Source organism: Manacus candei, unplaced genomic scaffold, assembly GCF_025592945.1.
Source record: "Manacus candei isolate 608988 ecotype Guabito, Panama unplaced genomic scaffold, ASM2559294v1 h1tg000028l, whole genome shotgun sequence".
NCBI classification, from domain to species: domain Eukaryota; kingdom Metazoa; phylum Chordata; class Aves; order Passeriformes; family Pipridae; genus Manacus; species Manacus candei.
This window is the reverse complement of record NW_026138076.1, coordinates 43,721,046-43,739,852: the sequence shown is the minus strand read 5'-3', so window position 1 is coordinate 43,739,852 and position 18,807 is coordinate 43,721,046. Positions and strand designations below refer to the sequence as shown.

At 37.7% G+C, this 18,807-nt stretch overlaps 1 protein-coding gene across 3 annotated transcripts in view; it reads right to left on the bottom strand.

Moving 5' to 3' along the window:
• Positions 1–482: 482 nt before the first annotated feature.
• The window catches only part of ANAPC10 (anaphase promoting complex subunit 10), a 35,884-nt gene continuing 17,559 nt past the window's right edge, over positions 483–18,807 (bottom strand). For all 3 annotated transcript variants that reach the window (XM_051790989.1, XM_051790990.1, XM_051790988.1), the window contains one exon: positions 483–843. In XM_051790989.1, the coding sequence (XP_051646949.1) occupies positions 613–843 (231 nt within the window). In that variant the 3' untranslated portion in view covers positions 483–612. The remainder of the gene's footprint in view (positions 844–18,807) is intronic.

Sequence of the window (18,807 nt, the reverse complement as noted above, 5' to 3'; positions counted from 1 at the left end):
GGAGCATCTGGACAATGCTCTTTAGTCATATGGTTTAGTTTTAGAAGGGAAGAAGCAGGGAGTTGGACTCAAAGATCCTTATATGTCCCTTCCAACTTGAGATATTCTATGATTCTATGATCTATTTTGCACTTACAACGAAAGCTAAATCCATCCAGACAGCCATTAAGCAGAAGCAATCCTATACAGAAAAAGGTGCAACACAGTAGCATAAACAATGATGGGAAAACACTACTGGCAATGTCTTTAAACCATGTCTGTTCAAGAAGAATGCTCTTTAAAATGAGCAGCTTTTAGGTAAAGGAACAAACAGGAACACTACAGAACAAACTATTTCCAGGCATGATCATTAGGGGAAGAAATTACCCTAAATCAATTACTGATTCCCACTTCTTTTTAAAGTGTCTGGGTTTTTTTTCCTCTCAGATAGTACAAGAGCACTCAGACTGCAAGGACAAGTTCTGCAAAATCACAGACCACAATACATTGTAACACAGTATTATCTTTATTTCAAAATTGTACAAAGTATAAACATACAAGATATAATTAGGCTGAAGTAAACCCTGCTCTTTAAGTATCTGAATACTTTAGCAACGATACCGTCATCCAACTTTATCTTATGGAGCGATACATCATGAAATCAATCGTTGTGCATCGAGGGAATTTCCCAATGGAGCTCTCTTCCACCGGGGTGTACACTTTGATTTGTCTCATGTGAGTGTCCCTCCCGTTCTGGTGATTGGCTAGGACAGCAATCTGGATCATGAACGTGCGGATTGGCTTCTTGTGAGTGTCTGTCAGAGGAACGTGAATCCAGCCGCTCGGTTCCACTAGTTCAAGTTGCTGCCAAAAACAAGACAGAAAAGCAAAACATTCAGACCCAGTTAACATACTTACTATAAATAATCACATCTTAAACCCCTTTCATAAAGCAGAGTCTTGCAAATCAGATTTTAGTTGCTTTTTCAAGTTAATTTGAAATAGTACAGTCGAAAACTCATAGCTAATTTACTGCTCGTGTAATTGGATACAAATTAATCTGGTTGACTGCAGTTGTGGTTGCTTTGGCCTTTCAGAATCTACTCTTCATTTTGTGCCCTAATCTTAAAACAAAAATCAATATAAAGAACTACAGACTTCAGAATAAATTCAAGAAAGCCAAAGCAAGGATCCTGTTACTGAAGCACATTGCCCAAGGATGACAGAAAACATGCATCCTAATTTGTTTTATCTAGGCACTCTGGACTGAAATATGCTGGAATGACTTATGTAGGAAACTAAATGCACACAAAGGCTGGGTTTTCAGAAATTCCTTAGATTATTAGGAGGACTGGGGAGGAGGAAAAGGAAGGTGACAGAGGAAAAAATACAAGACATCTCATAAATTTTATGTCACCCACGTGTCAAGACAGATGCCTGGTCAATTAATACTTGCTGCACAGCCAAATGGACAAATCACATTCTAATCACATTTTGACTTGGCTTTTATACAACATACCCAGTCTGATAGGATTATTTTTTCTTTTTTAATTTTAATCCTACACAAACCAATGAAAAAGCCAGCAAGGAATAGCATTTTGTTAACTCTAAACCACATCACTGACACGTCAGATTGCCGAAATCAAGCTGGACACTATGCAGAAGTGTGGCAAAAGCTTTTGTTTAAAAACTAGTTGTCCAACTTCAAAGCACAACCCAAACACATATGGGAAGAGCACACAAGGAAGCGGAAGTCTTGGGGGGAAGAAAAACAAGACACAAAACAATTGTCCACAAGCAAGTGGATTTCACACAGCTAAGCAAATAAGACTGCTGTTCTTAGCAGCAGAGTTCCTCTAAGGAAGATGGATGAGCATTGAGCAGCTCAGAATTCCCATCTTTCTCCTGCAAATACTGCATGACACACATCCTGTTAAATGCCTTGTTTATGCTGAAGCTTTCAAAAGAGCTACTGGTTCAGAGGCAGTAAACACCTTGAGAATGACCCAAGAAACAAGTAAAAAAAAAAAATCTGATGACTACTTTAAGCTTAAAGAAACAAACGAAAAAAATCTCTCACACCTCCACCTTAAAAAAAAGAAAGGAAAAAACCCACCAGAAAACAAAAAACCGCAGCCCAAAACTCTCCATTGCTGCAGACTCTCCAACAAATAATTTCCAAAGTATTAAATTCACTAAACCTTAGCAGCAAATCATTTCCCTCCACAAACACACAGTCACTTATTTGTTGTAACCTGTCCCTTTCAAAAAAGCTACAAGCCCATTTTTTTTTTTTTTTGCATAGGAAACTTCAGGTAATGGCTGACTTGAAAGTGATAAAAAAATGATGTACTGTTGAAGCAGCTTTACAAAGGGCAGATTTATCATGGTGAGGTAGCAGTAAACAGCCTGAGCAAGTATGCTTTCCATCTCCACAGCAAACAGGAAGGATGAGGATCCTCCTAATATTTTATTCAACTAGTACTAAGATAAAGTGTCTGATTTAGAAGAGAATGAAAAGGTTATTGCTAATTAAACTTGCATTTTTATATTATTCTCAGAGTTTAAAAATTTTGACTGCTAATTCAAAGTGGAAAAGTTGAGTTCCAGAGCTATAATCTTGGGATTTTTATGCTTGGATCAGTATGAAACAGATTTTTAAAACAGTATAAAAAAGTGAAACTTTCTATAGTTTGACAACACTGGTTTCAGACAGATCCAATATAATCTGGGTTTTCATGGTCTATTGGGAAAGAAATTGCAAAAGTGAAATAATGATTCCCCCACTCCAGAACCAAGACAGCTACCAAGGGATTGGAAAAATTAGGCTATTTATACAAAATTAAATTGAATCCTTAATAAATTCACAGAGAAAATTCACATCTTTTATTTTAAAAGAATTATTAGGCTCAGAAAGGGAAGCACTGGAACGTTAAAAGTTGCAAAGGTAATTTCACTCACATAAAAATATACTTGTATCTTATTAATACATTTTTTATTACATGTTTATCAATGCTTTATTTCATCCCTAATCAAGGGAGGGGGTTATATGGTCTGTTTATAGTGTGTTATTTTCCAGTTTTGCTACAAAGGCAACCAGTTTCTTTCTGAGCCTGTCTACAGAGATGGGTCAAGTAATTTCTTCACCTGCAAAACTGGCAATCGAGGCATTAGGTTCATTAAATTAAAAGGTTCTCTGGCTCCACACTGAGCTGGTTTTTACTATCCTCAGTAAAAGACAGGATTTTGCAGGAGGTTTAGCTCCCACTGAGTTCACTTGCAGTTCTAAGTGTCTGCATTTCCACAAACTGACATGAGTTCTCAAACCAGCCACTAGATCATACAGCATGAGCAGTAACCTAGGAACAGTTATTTGAGTGCATCATGTAGAAATACCACAACTAAGCACAGATGGCACACAATTCATCAAGCAGCATTTAATTGTCTTAGCCACAAAGCCTTTTTTTTTCCCCCCAAAAAATCTTGACTTCACTTACTCCACATTTTTCAACTTCTATAACAGATGAATATACAGACTTTACTGTATAAATCCTGGACTCATCCTCAGAATAAACCCCTTTACCCATTCCAGTCAAATAGCTGCCTGTTGGACAAAGCATGTGACACTTGTGAGGGAGTTGGAGGTTGCACTACAATGTAGTAAATGCAAGAGGTCAGAGTTAGACTTAAATGTTTGAAAAAATGAGCTCTTGATTTCTGCCCTCTAAACAACATTCCTGCCCTGGGACATTGGAGTATTTTCTTTAAGTTGATGCCTATATAGTTTGTTAAAACCTTGATACCCACTCAACATTTAAACTGCAGCTTAAATGCAACAAAACCTAACTACTGTTATCTGAACATCCAGTAGAAAAGGAAGTAATATTTTGCCAGTATGATACACACATTTTCTGTGACCAAAAGAATGGTATAAACCACACACACACACACACACAGAGGGTCCTAAATTCCTCTCCACATCTGTCATGCTGTTCCAGATGAATGAGACAGTTTCTTTTCCAGAGGGCCCAGGTCCACCACCAGGGAAAAGGCCCAGGACATGGGAATAGGCAGTGGTGATACAAGACACAATGCTGCCCACTCTCAGTTCAGTGTCAGCACCCACATCCAGCTGTTACAATTCCTAGTAGAAGTGGGATGAAATACGCAGTTCTACCCTGCCTGGAGCATTCCCAGTGTGAACAAAATCTAAAGGAAGCTTACTGTGAAGTTTTAAGAAATTCCTATTAAGCCCATGCAAATGGCAATCTTTCAAAGCCTTGTAAACCGGTCTGGAAATTTGGGTGGATTTTTACAGGGAGGCAAAAGGCACATCCTCAACACAAAGGCTGAACTATTGCCAAATTTCAAATCCTTGCTTCAGAGCTTGGGGGCACTGGAGCATCAAAGAAGGACACCAGAATATTCTCACACAAGCAAAACAGCATACTTTTCACTGGCCTTATTCTTGGAACAGAACTGCTTTGGCTGAAACTTTCAAAAAGTTCAGCCCAAAGCAGATATCTGGCATGGAAAAATCAGTTTGAACTACACTTTGGCAAAAGTCAGAAAGCAACTAAGAGTTAAGCCTGGAAATGTAAAGGGTCACACAACCTTAAGTACAGGTGGCACTAGCAGCTCTACCTATAGTAAATACTATACCTGAAATCCATTTCAGTGGACTTTGTTGTCAAGTTTGTTCTTTTAAAGTATAATATACATATAAATGTATACACACACACAGGTTTCACCTCAACTCTACAGCATCAGTCCACTATGAGCAAATATCAGATTAAGTTTCCTCCAGTATTTTTTCCTCCTTGGTAGCTCATTTAAGTAATTAAGAATCAGTCACAATTAACTCTCTTCCAGGAAAAGTTCTAAGAATCAGCTATATTACTAATTACCTGAGAGAAATTAAAAATTGGAAGTTTCTTTCTGTTATGTGTTTTACCAGAAAAGTTTTTCTTTAAAAAAGGGAAACAAAGGAATGAATCAATGTAAGTTCAGTATTAGTAACTCAGAACAGTTCCTGCAGGCTCTAGACTAATCTTACATACAATGTACTAAAAGCCCAGGGTTTGTGGGTTTCTTTAATTTGCTTCTAATACTATAAATTTTGTGACAATTGGTAAACAAGAAGACCATGAAAGTCAAAATAAAAGAACAAAGGGATAAAAATTGAAATGGAAAAATCACTCACTTGTCCTCTGCTGCTGTTTTACTCTAGCTCTTCTCCTGCCTTCTCTCCGTTGGTTTCTTATTTTTCCTGTCCTCTGCATGCTACACTTTTACCTATGGACATAAACTTCCAACTCCAGCAATTCTTGTTATTTTGAAAGCTGAAGAAAAATTGATGTTCTTAATGCAAATCTCCTCCCCAGCCTGAACACAAGAGAGTTTAAGAGGAAGTTTCTTCTGCAATTGCTGGCCTCTTTATAGGGTAGCAAGTTATTTATCCAAAAAAGGGTTTTTATTTATTGTACTTAATCCTACTTCAATTGAATACTGACCTCTTCTCGATACACAGTGATATTGTGCTTAAATTCTGTTGTGTCTTCAAAGTGGCACATAACTCTAAATGCTACCTCTACTAGGCATATAAACACAACCCCAAGTTTTTTGCTATATTTACAGTAGGCTAACATCCTTGAAATAATACATGATTTTTGCTGCCCTATGAAGACATCTTTTGTGAAGATACAGAAAGGAAAAAAAGCCCACTCTAAGTAGTTTCATTTCCAGAGTAATTACAAACACATCCCAGATGTATGTTAGACAGGGCCCCCAGATTTCAGGAGAAAGCTGCCTGCTTGCTTCCTCTGGAGAAAAAAAAAAATCCTTTTCTCCACACACATACTGACAGAAAGTTGGGAATTATTGCTGCCATCACAGTTTCAGCATGATACAACATGATTCTGAGATGTTGGTGCCTTATCAAAGTTCCATTTTATCATCTGTTCTTCTAGAGTCAAATGGCTATGAAACCAAACAGCATTTGATTTTACTCCTTCTATTTTTTTCATAAAACTGTTCAAGTTGCTTTTTGTTTTAGTGATTTAGCAAACTATGAAATTAAAAGTAGTGGCTAGACTCTTTTTCACACATATAATTTTGCCTTTCTATGAGCTTAACTAGTTTTTACTATACAGTTATATAAAAAAAACTAAGCTTCTCAAGGCAGGTGTTCCCAATAAATAATGTATTCTTCCAAGCAGATTATAAAACTTAGTTCCAGGCAAAATAAATTCTATGTTCAGAAATGAAGTATTTATCAATACACAAACTTTCCCATGTCGGGAAAGGCTTTTCCCTGTTTAGCCATTGTTTTTTTACAGCTATCCAAATATGTTCTCACAACAACTGGCAAGGAGAAAGCAGGCTGGCTCGACTTCCAAAATTCTCTTTCCATAACTGCCGTGCCCTACCGTGCAGTTACCAGGATTCAGAATCAGTAGTAATTCCAAGTATTGGAACTGTCAACACACGAAGTAGCAGAGCTTGGGCTTCAGCCATCACTTCACTTAGGAAGGAAGAGAACCAGTTAATAGCAGTGATGCACCAGTTCCAGCAATAAAAATGAAGCCCGTCCAAAAGCAACTTCACGAGTTCCAAGTGAGCCAAAGGAGGGACACCACATTAGCAGCTTAACAAGGAACACAGAAACACGCTCAAAGGCCCCACTGTGAAAAGCACACTCCTCTGCTCTAACGAAGCAACGACCACCTAAGGAGGTGGCTCTGTGGTCTTAATCAGCCACCTCCTTAAACGGTCAAGAAATCCAACTTCAGTCCATTAGGCGAGAGAAGTTTTCCATTCTTTCAAACAGCAGTTCCTGAAGAGTCTAGAGGAGCACAGTCCATCCCTCAGGAGGATTCAACTATGGATTCAGGCAGACAAGAGACTTGTAGCCAAATAAGCGCTATCAGAGAGCAAAACCTGCAAACACTACAAATTCCTATCATATATAAGTTCTTTGTTCAAATAAGCTGAAAGAAATAACTTTTGGTAAGACAGAAAAGGTTGAAAAACAGAAAGGTCAAAAAGATCCTTGCAAAAAGTTTTACAGAACCTCCTTCTTCAGACTGTTCTGCTCCAGTTTAAACCAGTAAAAATTAATCAATGCCCAAGTGTTAGAAAGTTGTATCCAATTAAAATAAAGACACCTAAATGCCCAAGCCAAGCTAGAAAGAAAATCTAGAAAAGGAAGAACAGTAAAGCTAGAAAAACAAATCCTCAGTGGGCCAAGGATTAGCATCTACAATGCTCAAATACAGATTCTTATACTGCCTTTCCAAATTTCATGTTTGGATTACATAAGCAGCACACCACATGTTGGACGATGTCAGTGGGTTCATAGAGTACAGAAACAGGCATGTTTCTGAAGTGAGCAGATGATGCCAATTGAGCTATGTATGATACAACCTAAACTTCATTTGGCAGAAGTGATTCACCAGCCAGCTCATGAAATGCTTTCATTGACTAGTCTAATATTCTTCAGAATGTGATATTCCTTAGGTGTCTTGATTAGAATTTCCCCATACAGTAAAAAAGCAAGGAACAATTTTATTTGATTCCACTGCCAAAACATTGCAATCTCTTCCCAGACATACATATCTGATTCAGACAGAATTCCAATATTATAACAGGAGTAAAGTTAGGAAGAACACAGCATTGATATTTAATCCACAAGACATAACAAGGGAAAGTCAGCTTTTGCATTATTATTGCTCTCATAGTTTGTCTTTGAAATCTCCTGAAGATGAGGAACATGAGCACCTGATGAGCAAGTATGCACATAAGCCCATTGTCAAACAGAGAAAATAGAGTACAATGGCACACGCTGTAGACTACCAGGAGTTTTATGACATGGATTCACAGGTAAAACAGCTGTTTCAAAAGTATCAAGAGATGAAGACTCCTAAGTACTTCTGACTGCAAAAGGGACAAGGCTGTGCTGAACTGCCCACATAAAAAACTCCCAAGAGATGAAGTCCCGTTGGTGGAAGTCCCACATGTTGATACAGGGTCGGTCTGGGCACGTGTGGAGGGGCCCCTGTCCGTGGTACTTAAGCACCACCACCCTGCCCATCACACTCCCACCTCTGCAGCTGCTCACAGCGCTTGCACAGTCAGGTACCTGTGGCCTCAGAGACAAAGAAACAGCCTGCCAAATGCTCAGCTACTCTGAACTTGTCAGCCACAACTGTCTTGCTCAATTTTAACTTCAGGAAATATTGTCTGCTTAGTTCTGGGTGGCAGAAAAAAACAAACACGAAAAGGGAAAAAAAAAATAGACAACGGTCTTTGAATACTTCATTCTCTAGAATGTGGCTGAAAACAACTCTTCATTCTAGAAAATTTACCTGCAGAAACCATCGTGAATTTGTCACAGGTTGTCTGCTAGCAAAGTCTCTCTGGAAAGAAAGGAACTCTGTTTGCAGCGGTTCTCAGTTTTTGTTGTGCCACATACATTTTTTTTTAAATTATGTTCTGTGAGGGACAATGCATAGACAGCTCAACATTCATTCCAAAAACATATGTCTCAAGATGTATATATTGTTTCAGAGATGGACAAAAATGTTAAACAGTCTTGGACAGTTTGCATTCCAGTCCCACATCTTTAAAATTCTATTGTTAAGCGAGGTCACTTGAACTTTCACATAATAGTTTATGCTGAACACATCCATAAACTAAAACTCATTAGAGAAGAATTGCCATCCCGTGTATGTCTTAAGTGGCAACCATCCTATCCACTGGAACTTAAGAAAACAATATAAAAACCTTCACCCTTCCCTTTGAAAAGCAGAGTGATCAAATACAGAATGACAATGCAGAAACTCTAAAATGGAGTTTCACATGTGCAAGTATGGCAATAAGACCTAAAACTCCAAAGTAAACCTTCTCCCCACAGCAGGAAGTCATCTAAGTTCAGTCTGGTTTCAGCTAAAACAGATTCCATCTTAACATCTGAACCTGTTGCTCCAGAAGGAATCTCCAACTCTTATGAAATCAGTCATAACAGCTGTGAAATTTTGGATCTCTGATTTAATGAAAAATGGGTTTCATAATTCATTTAGGGATCAGTCAAGAGTGGAGGAAGGGAAGGCAAATCTACCCTAAGTGCATTAGCATTCTGCTGTGGGGACCCAAGGTCTCCTTACCCAGCTGTCACAATCCATGGGAATGCCATACTTTTGCAAGTGCACTGCTTGGCAAACCTTGGGAAGCCTCCTGGTATCAGGGGAAATCCTTCAGACCTACAGGGATTTGGCTCCAATGTGAATCTCTGTTACTTCCCTTGGGCTTGGCAGACAGCACACTGAAGATGAAAAAGCTACAAAAAAATTCTTGAGCTCATGCTCTGGAGTGGTGGCCTGGCTGACAGTATCAAAAAGTAGGTAACACAGCCCAAAACAAACTTTCTGCTTCAGTTTGCCTATTTCTGGTACCTAAGTTGTTTAAGTTGCAGACATACTGGAACAGACTGCATCTGGGCAGTCTGGCCTTAAAAATGAATGGTAGAAAAATCTATGGTTTGCTGCAAGTCTTTTAAACTTTTCAAAATTGCAGCATTCTGAAAGGAGAATGAGGGATTTATTTTTTTTTAAACCAGGGTACTACAGAACTCAAATTATCAGTAGCTTGGAGTATTATAAATGCAGATGTGAAAAACAAACAGTACATTTAAAAAAAAATAACTAACAAAGAAACAAACAAACCCCCCCCCAATTACTATAAAATATGTAGCCTATACTGCACATTGTGCATTTAGAAAGAAGTGCCTGTCTCATTTAGTGAAAACAAATGTTTTATACCTTTTGGGAAGCACTTCAAATCATAAAAGTTTCTCTCACTGCAATGTTTTTTCATTTTATGGACAAGTAACTAAGGAGGGGGCCCCATGTACATAAGGTATCTGTGTAAGCATAATACCAACAAATTTACTAATTGGGAAGTAGGAATCTGGCAGATGATGATCAACTGATACAAGTCATTTTGGGAATGCTGTGTGATGATACAGAATAGAACCAGAAGGTTCTGGTTTAAACAATTATATGTTTAAAGGGTCAACTGCTGTTAAAATGGAGCAAATGATGGCATAAACATGGCAATAGTGATTCATGGAACTTGTTCTTTGGAAAACCCTCAGTAACTTTTACCTCATCAGAAGACAGGAAAAAAACAACTGTCAAACACGACAAAACAAAAGTACTACACCTTCCCACATTCATTCCAACAAATGGCACCTTCTGCATTCAAATCTTTTAGTCATAACTAAACATATGTAAAAATATAAAATAGTGACAGATCTACCAAAAAAACCCACTTGGTTGAGGACGAAGCTATTCATAAAAGGAAAGAGGACACAAAATTTTAAAATTACTTAAGATGACACATTACTGGCCCTTTTATTTAAATTTTCATCTTAGTCATAAATTGGAGTTCTCCCCCTCCAAGCACTGAAAAGCCCTAAGATTTCCCTGTATTAAGATGTTAAAACCTTAGTCCCTTTCCAAAGCAGCACCCATCCAAAATAAAGACATAATCTCCTACAATTTCCAGGTGAGTCAGGCTGCTCTCAAGGAAAGGAGCAGCACTTCAACCATCTACTGAAGAGAGGTAGGGGAAACCAGTAGTGAAAGAGCAGACAGACATACACAGAGAACAGAAACCAGACTGAACAAGCTACAGCTTGTTGTAGCTACAGCTACAAGATACAGTTCAACCACTGAACATGCTACAGTGAAGAAGTGTGAAGATAAATTTAAAAAGAACCCAAAACATTCTGAAGTTCAGGTGAATTTGTATTACAAATAGAACTGCTGACTGGAGAACAGGACAAGGTGTCAACATTGGCAGCTGCCTTTTATGGAAGATAACAGAGCAGATTGGATTCAATGATCTTAGAGGTCTTTTCCAATCTAAATGATTCTATGAGTTTTAGCATCACAGAATTCTCCAAGGAAGGACAGAATAAACAGAACTTCCTGTAAGCAGAAAGACATGTGCTTTAAAAGAGAATCCTACAATAGTTACTTGTTAGGCAATGGCCTTACACAAGAAGACCTTAAGGCAAATGGAATGAAGACATTGGAGACCAGAACAGAGCAAAACATAAAGGAAAAGGTGCTATCTTTCTTTTTTTTCAAACTAGAACTGCTGTGGTCAAACTGAAACAACACAAACAATACAAATGGATTATGCACTGCACAAACTGATTGCAAACAGAAGTTAAATGACTGAAAACATTTCTGGGAAATAACTAATCTTACAAAGGGGAAGAAGTTTGCAAACTGGATGAAAACTGTACTGCCAGTGTCTCCAGTTCCCATTTCTTCTAATCTATGTAACAAAATTATATTGTGTTTGTGTGAAAGTGAAAAAAAGAAAATGGTCATAATTTACCTTCGAAATTGTTTAGCCATATCCAGGAAATATGTCTAGACATAGCTACAGTTAAATTATACAAAGAAAGTATTTGAAAAAAAAATGCAATGAATATTAAAGATTTAAGTGTCAGAAAAGCAGCCACATCAAGTAAATCCACTATCACATCATCTCAAATAACATAGTGGCAATAACCCAGTGACTACATTTCACACCATGCACTTTGCATCCCAGAGAATGCAGAAAATTAATAGGGGAAATGAATGCATATAAGAAAACAAGAATATCATGATATTTTAAAAAACAGTCAATAGCTGTAGTAGCAGCCAGCTGCTAGCTCTCAAGCACTCTTTATAGGTTGAGGGGAAGAAAGTACATCTAAACCAAAAGAAAAACACTCCCCTCACTGAAAGGGGCTATTATTACACATTGAAGAGAACTGGATTTCTGATCTTCTACCAGAGAACAGGCCCACAAAGCTGCATGGCTCTAACATTTTATCTGTTACACAAAATTGTATTTCCCGAGTGACTTCAATTTTTAGAAAAAGACTGTAACAAATCATACCTGAATGCTACCAAATAAAAAAAAAAATCCTACTCATTCTTTATCAGCAAGAGGACAAGCTGTTGATAACTTGGGTTAAGTGAAAGCATTTCTCCTGCTTTCACAGGAGTGACTTGTTTCTGAGAATCACAGGGGGTTGCCTCTCCTAAAATCAAGGAATTTAAAGACACTAAACTTATGTAAATAATCCTCAAATCCTGCAGAAGTACAGTATGCAAACAAGTAAAATATTTGTGTCTGGACAAGGACTCTGGATACCCAGTAAAGGTGAGTGGGGCAAAACCTGATAAACTGTAAAATTACTCCAGTGCATTGTAGCCAGGCTTCAATAAGCAAATGTAGAGTAACATTTCACAGGATCCAGAGCAGACCTAATGCTCAACTCAAGGAATATTTACTCATTGGAAACAAACGTAAAAGACTGTTGTGAAAACTATTTGTGCAACTTTAAAATGCAATGCAATGTCTCATCTAAGAAAGATCCCAAATTCATAAACATGTCTCACTGCAGATATATTTCCATACGAAAGAACTTCAGAAGAGAAGAAATATGAGTATATCTGTCAGAGGTTCAGCTGGGTAGTTTTATAAGAGCCAGAATACACTTCCATAAATTTCCAAAGCTGGAATCAGGACTGTTGCCCAATGGAAGTATTTAATTTTACATCTAAACACAATTTTTTTTAATGTAGTGGAAAAAACACAGCAGAGTTTTTACCTTTTGCTTGTGTTTTCCTACAAATTGATATGTAAGCATGACCAAAAAAATGCAAGGCTTTGTTTCACTGTTTAATGTGGAGGTCAGAGTCTGGACTCTGCTTCTTTCAATCTAGATGAATTCTATTTCTTGACTTCTTTCTAGGAGCCAAAGGTTCCTTGAGTCACCATTCACTCCCAGAATGTACAGTTCAAAAAGGTATTCAGATAGTGCTGTACAGTGCTGGGCTACTGGCTACCTCACTGCAACAGCAATTCTGCTGTAAACAGCAGTGTGGGATGGCCTTACTGCTACATTCTACAGACTAAGAACATGAGCTCTTCACTATAAACTGTGTGAGAATCAAAATTAAATTACACTGTAAGTTTGCTCCTGAAGCATGAGGGAGCAGAGGGAAAAAAACAGAGCGCGAGAACAACTTAATTGAAAACTTTCTTACCAACAGGTCCACTAAGTCCTAAATCTAGAGCTACTGTTGGATACCATCTTACTGCTTAGAAAAGTGAAGTCAATAACAAGGTGATGGAATTGGATTACAAATATATATGACTTTTTGTATATCTACAAGTCCTGTAGATATATATATAGATATGCTCCTCTGCTTAATTTATTTCTGCTATGCAAGTAAATCTTTATGTCCTCGTGACACATAAATGAAGTTATAATGAAAAAGAAGAAACTCTACTAATTCCACAATAGAAGTTCTTACCCCAGCAGTGCTGGATTTACTCACAGCTGATTCACGAAAACCTCTCAGTCAAACATGGTGACCAACATAACGACAACAGAGACCTTTTCAGAGGGAAGCCTACTTCAAAATTTTCCTAAATCACTTCTGACATGGAATTGAAACTGTTTTTGAAACATACAATTTGATTAACCTTATCTTAGTAATGTTACTCAATAACATCATCTTCCTAAGAAGTAAGAAATTAATCTCAACCTAAGAGAAACAAATTAGAATTTTCTGCATTTGCTAGTAGAAATAATCAAAAAAATCCCTCATACTCATAGTTGAATTTGACCTCTGACAGATACGGGGGGGGGAAATAATAATTAGAAAAAGAGTAATAAGTATTAGGGGCTAGACTCTCATGGTTCACTTGAAGACTGTGACTGAGAACAGCGTTCATAAAAAGCCTCAATAAAAACTGTATTTGTTAACATTCCTTTAAGATGAGACATAAAACACTCCAGAATTCATTCTGAAATAAAATAGGACTGTTAGATAAACCTAGTTTAGGAATTGGATGAAGGCAGCTAGAGAGCACAGGCCCTCAAGCCAGACACACATGCTACGTTATTATTCTCATTCCACTCTCTCCTGTGTGTTCGTGCAGAAAATGGAAAAATCCTGGGAAAGGTTTTTCTGACTCAAACACATGATCTCAGTTATCTTCTGACAGATTTAAGACAGAGAACAGCCCTCAGAAAGAAATAAATTATACTTCATATCTATAGAAACATTTCCACATACTACTTGAGATAAGGAACAGCACAACATCACATTCAATGCCTTCCCACCCCCTCAAAAAAAAACTTTGCAAAGAGTTGAATTTATGCTCTGTCTGGCAGGGTTCTCATCAAAGCTACACACAGACATATGATCCCTGAATAAAACAACATTGCAGCAATCAAGGGACCAAGACCTAACTCTAGAAAGAACTGTCATGACAGCTCTGAAGCAACTGAACCTCATGCTCAAGAACCCTGTGTTTGTTCTAGATATCTACCACTTGCCAGGTGGCATTTTCTTCTGATCAACAAATTGCTTTAATTTACCACATGAACAGAACTCCTTTCTGCAACTGCTTTCCTAATGACACCATAAATAATCTCAGCTTTCCATTACAATGCTGGGCTTCAGGAACAAGGAAAAAAAGAAAAGGGCTGATTGTAATGATAAAAGCCCCTTGTTTATCTACATAAAATACATTGATTTCTTTATTTTATCTCCATGAATTTATGGAAATTTTTGGTTGTTTCTTTTGATGCTAACCTGACAAAGCATGGCACATCCAATGTGTTTTATGGAATTGTTTCGTGGGGTTTTTTAAATCTGAATTAGTGGCATCACCTGGTAACTTTGCCACAAGGGAATACATACTATGAATAGTCAAATCTGACTGAGTTTGTACTGATGTAAATAAAGATATTACAACATGGAAGCCACACATATAAAAAAATAATAAGTGGTGGACCGATTGGGTCCTAATTTCTTTTAAATTGGGACCTCTTCCTCCCTCCACCCCACTGCTAGATGTTAAGGAGTGCTTAACATAGTCACAGGAGGTTTCTAGCTGCTGGTGCCTACAAGTTTAAGTGAAATAAAATGAGGTGTGGTGTGTCAGCTGACCAGCACCAGTTGAGATGACAGCACAAAACTTTTCATTCTTAGATACCCTAGAAAATTCCCATTCCTTTTATATCTTTTATGCTTAACCCAAACTAAATATCACCTGCTGTCTTTTCTCTTTGAAGAATTTTAATACTGTGCTAGCAGTAGCACCCAGAGGAATCAGAATCAATCTTTGACCTTTCTGCATGTCCTTAGCACTTCTCAACATCTGAAATTATCTGGTGCTTCCTCTAGGGATTACTCTCCACAATTAAGTCTGTGAAGGCTATCAGGTAAATCAAAGATGATTGTTTATAATTCACTGACTTTATCCTCCCAATCCTACTTCAGTGTGTGGAAAAAAATACCTCAAAGGCCACTGCAAAGTGTCTCCCACTGGCTAGCAACCTCTCCAGAAACAGAAAAGCACGACTGAGTGAGCAACATCTTACTGTCAGCTTTGACAGCAACTCTGGTTTAAATCTTTCAGTGCAAATGCTGGGGTTCAGTATTGGACTGCCATGGTGTTTTCACAGATGGGATCCAAAAATCGGAGGAGATAATTTCAGATTTCTCAGGTCTGGGGAATTTCTAGACTGGGAAAAGAGAACAGTTGCAGAATGTGGTAGGGGGGGAGAAGAAGAGGAGATAGGTAAACAGTGCTCTATTTAACAATTTCCATGCAGTGTGCAGGGCCCTTTAATACAGAAAAACATAATTTCAAGACCTCTTTCCTAACATGCTGCTCCCTAGAGATTAAAGAAGAGCCTTGTTCCAGTTTCTTCAGTGGTACCTAACGTTCTGCTCCACTAAGTAACTGCAAAGTCAGGTGTCTAGAGTCCTCCTGGAATACTCAACATTCCTTCTCCACATACTTCCCCAAAAGCCAATAAATAATACAGCAGGCAAACAAAGACAAGAAAAATGTTCTGTTTTCCCTAGCTCCAACCTTCGAGCTTTATGTGACCAGGAACCTCTTCAAACATCCAAGATAAAAACTTAACTGACCATCCACACATCAACTTCTCCTTGGAACACACACAATTAACAGTTATCAGAAGCTTTCCTTCAACTCTTTACAAGCAAGAAAAATTAAGAGGTGCACAATGTTGTCACAGTAATTAATACTGTAAGGAAATTCAGAGTGCAGGCTTTCCCCTTGGCAGTTATCAGAAAAACCTAATTCTGTGCCCAAACAACCTGTTGGTTTAATTTCTTCAATGGATTGTGGCACATTTGTTCACAAGGAGTTATAAAGAAGTAATATAAACTCTTAAGTAATTTGCTGTCTACCATAGAAGACCACACCTGGGTGGGAAAGCGTTATGCTTTCATCTGCAAAGGAAATTAAGCTAATCTATACCTAAGAACCAGACCATTACCATATTGGTAACACTAAAAAGGAAAGACATGCACTTTTGCAATTACTTCTCTGAAGGAAAAGACACACATGTTTATAGTTCTGTGGTCATATGACATGATCTTAACCACAGTCAAGGGGGGCAGGAACCAAAAAGCCCCACAGGTGAAGTCAGTCTGTAGTATTTTTTTACACAGATAACCAAAAGCAGACTTTCCATACTGGCAAGCATACACTGACATCATTTATCACTGTCAATTATAATAGTAAAAGGACTTTAGCAGTGTTTATTCAGTTGGATAAATAGATAATCATCTTGTGTATCAAGGCAAACCATGACACTTTACCTAGCTTGAACTTTACAATCTGGTTTAGAATCATTTCCTTTTCTCTTAACTTTTATGAATTCAGCAAAAGACTTGAAACTGCAATCACCTGCCCCTGCATTAAACATTTTGTCTACCAGGGTCTCCAACAATATGCCCAAATGCTGAGAGATTAAACACAAATGATAAAATAGACGTTGTTACATGCTACAGTTTGCAAGTGAATAGCATGACACATTTTGTGAACTACAGTTAAAATGAGTTCTGATGAACTGGGGGGGGTCATCTGACTGAGCACCAGGAAGACATTCCAGATGAGCATGAACATGGAAAGCCAGCAGAAGCTGGAACTCTGGATGCACTTGTACTGTTTTGAAATGCCAACTAGACACCACATGTGCATTAAAAAGGGAGGGGGCAAGGGGAAAGGAAGGGAAGGGGTTAAATACTGAAGTAGGGAAGTGTATGAGTATATGAGTGTTCTGTCATGCTGTCATCTCCTCCTCCACCCATCCACCTTATTCCTCACTCCCATGTTCAGTCTTCAGGAGAATGACAAATGAAGAGCATGAAGCTCTTTCTTGATACAGTGTTTATGTTGCCAAACCCCTGCTTGTTTCTGTTACTTCCGAAGCATTAATGATTATCTGCAAGAAGTATCTAGTGAGCCCACACTGGTAAACTGTAATTAGAAATCCCTACGAACTATGAAAAACCATTGACCAACAAATATCCCACTGCACTCTCCAAACACAGAACCTTTATTCCAACAGGAACTTCCAGTAAAAAATGATGTGTGAACAGCAGACACTGATGTTCACACAAGCATACTGCATACAACCCAGCAGGCGATTTTTCTGGGTTTTTTTGGATTATGCCCCAGAGGTGCTGGCACAATGGAATTTCAATACCATAACTGCTTATTTCTCTGCGTGCCAGCCTCTAAAATAACAGGTAAAAAGAAAAAAAAAATACACATAAACCAAACATTCTCTTTTTTAAATTACAGGAATCACAAAATAAAATGTTTTTAATTCTCTAGTTCAAACGATGTAATTTATAACCATGACACAAATAGAGAAGAAGCACAAAAGAAGGGAAAATACAGAAATAACATAACGTTCCCAAGGTTCAGTTTACAAGGACCTCACACAAAGTTTTTTTTTTTGCAACTCTTACTAGAAACAGTATTATTTGCTAAAAATGCAGTAGCTGCCAAAAGCTATGATCCATCTAAAGCAAACATGTTTAAGATGGAAATAGAGTGTTAATGCTGAAGAAAGACAGAATTGAGCATACAAGTTTTCTTTTTAAAGTGTTGAAGCAACTGCAGTGCAGAGTTAAGTTTGTTTTTCATCTTTCCGAGCAAAAATTGATTGCATTTGCAGATAAGCACCTAAATTAGAGAGAAGTACATTAAGACAATAACAGAAGTAATCAAATTTCAAACCTTCTAATTAAACCTCTTTTTCCTGCAGAAGGTTATTGGGAATTCAACACTAGCCTTGGTTCACATGATAGAACAATGGGAAAATTTTCCGAATGGTTGAACACTAACCCTGACAAGTGTGGAGAGCCAACTACAATACATTATATGGTAGCATAACCTGCCACCCACGTTGCTGAGAGAACAGCTTTCAAACACATGCACCGAGCTGTAAAACCACAAAATCCCTTATTACACATTGTCCCTTACTTAAGGTGAAATACACTATTCCCCCCCCTCCCTTTCACAAATCTTGGTGTTTTTTTTAAACCTTCATCTCCGAAGTTTATTTAGCAGCTAACGAGACTGTTTTTCAGACTTTATTTTCCAAATGCCATTTTTCCTGTTTTGTTTTCTAACCAAAATAAAATCATGTTTTTATAGTACACAGTGAAGCCTGTTGTGTCTTTCACTGTTGCTTTTTTTTTTAATACTACTTCCACCTGTGTGACATTACCCAAACTTTTAAAAGGAAATGTCTGATATATGACTAATTCATTTGTGAAGACTTATTTCTGGAGTGAAATATTTTCCTTTTTTTAATGAGAAGATACATGACTCATCACTGGTAAAGTAAAAAATGGTGCTTGTGATTGGAAGACCAAATATTCTGATATTTACTGTAATTCTTTTCCACTGTTA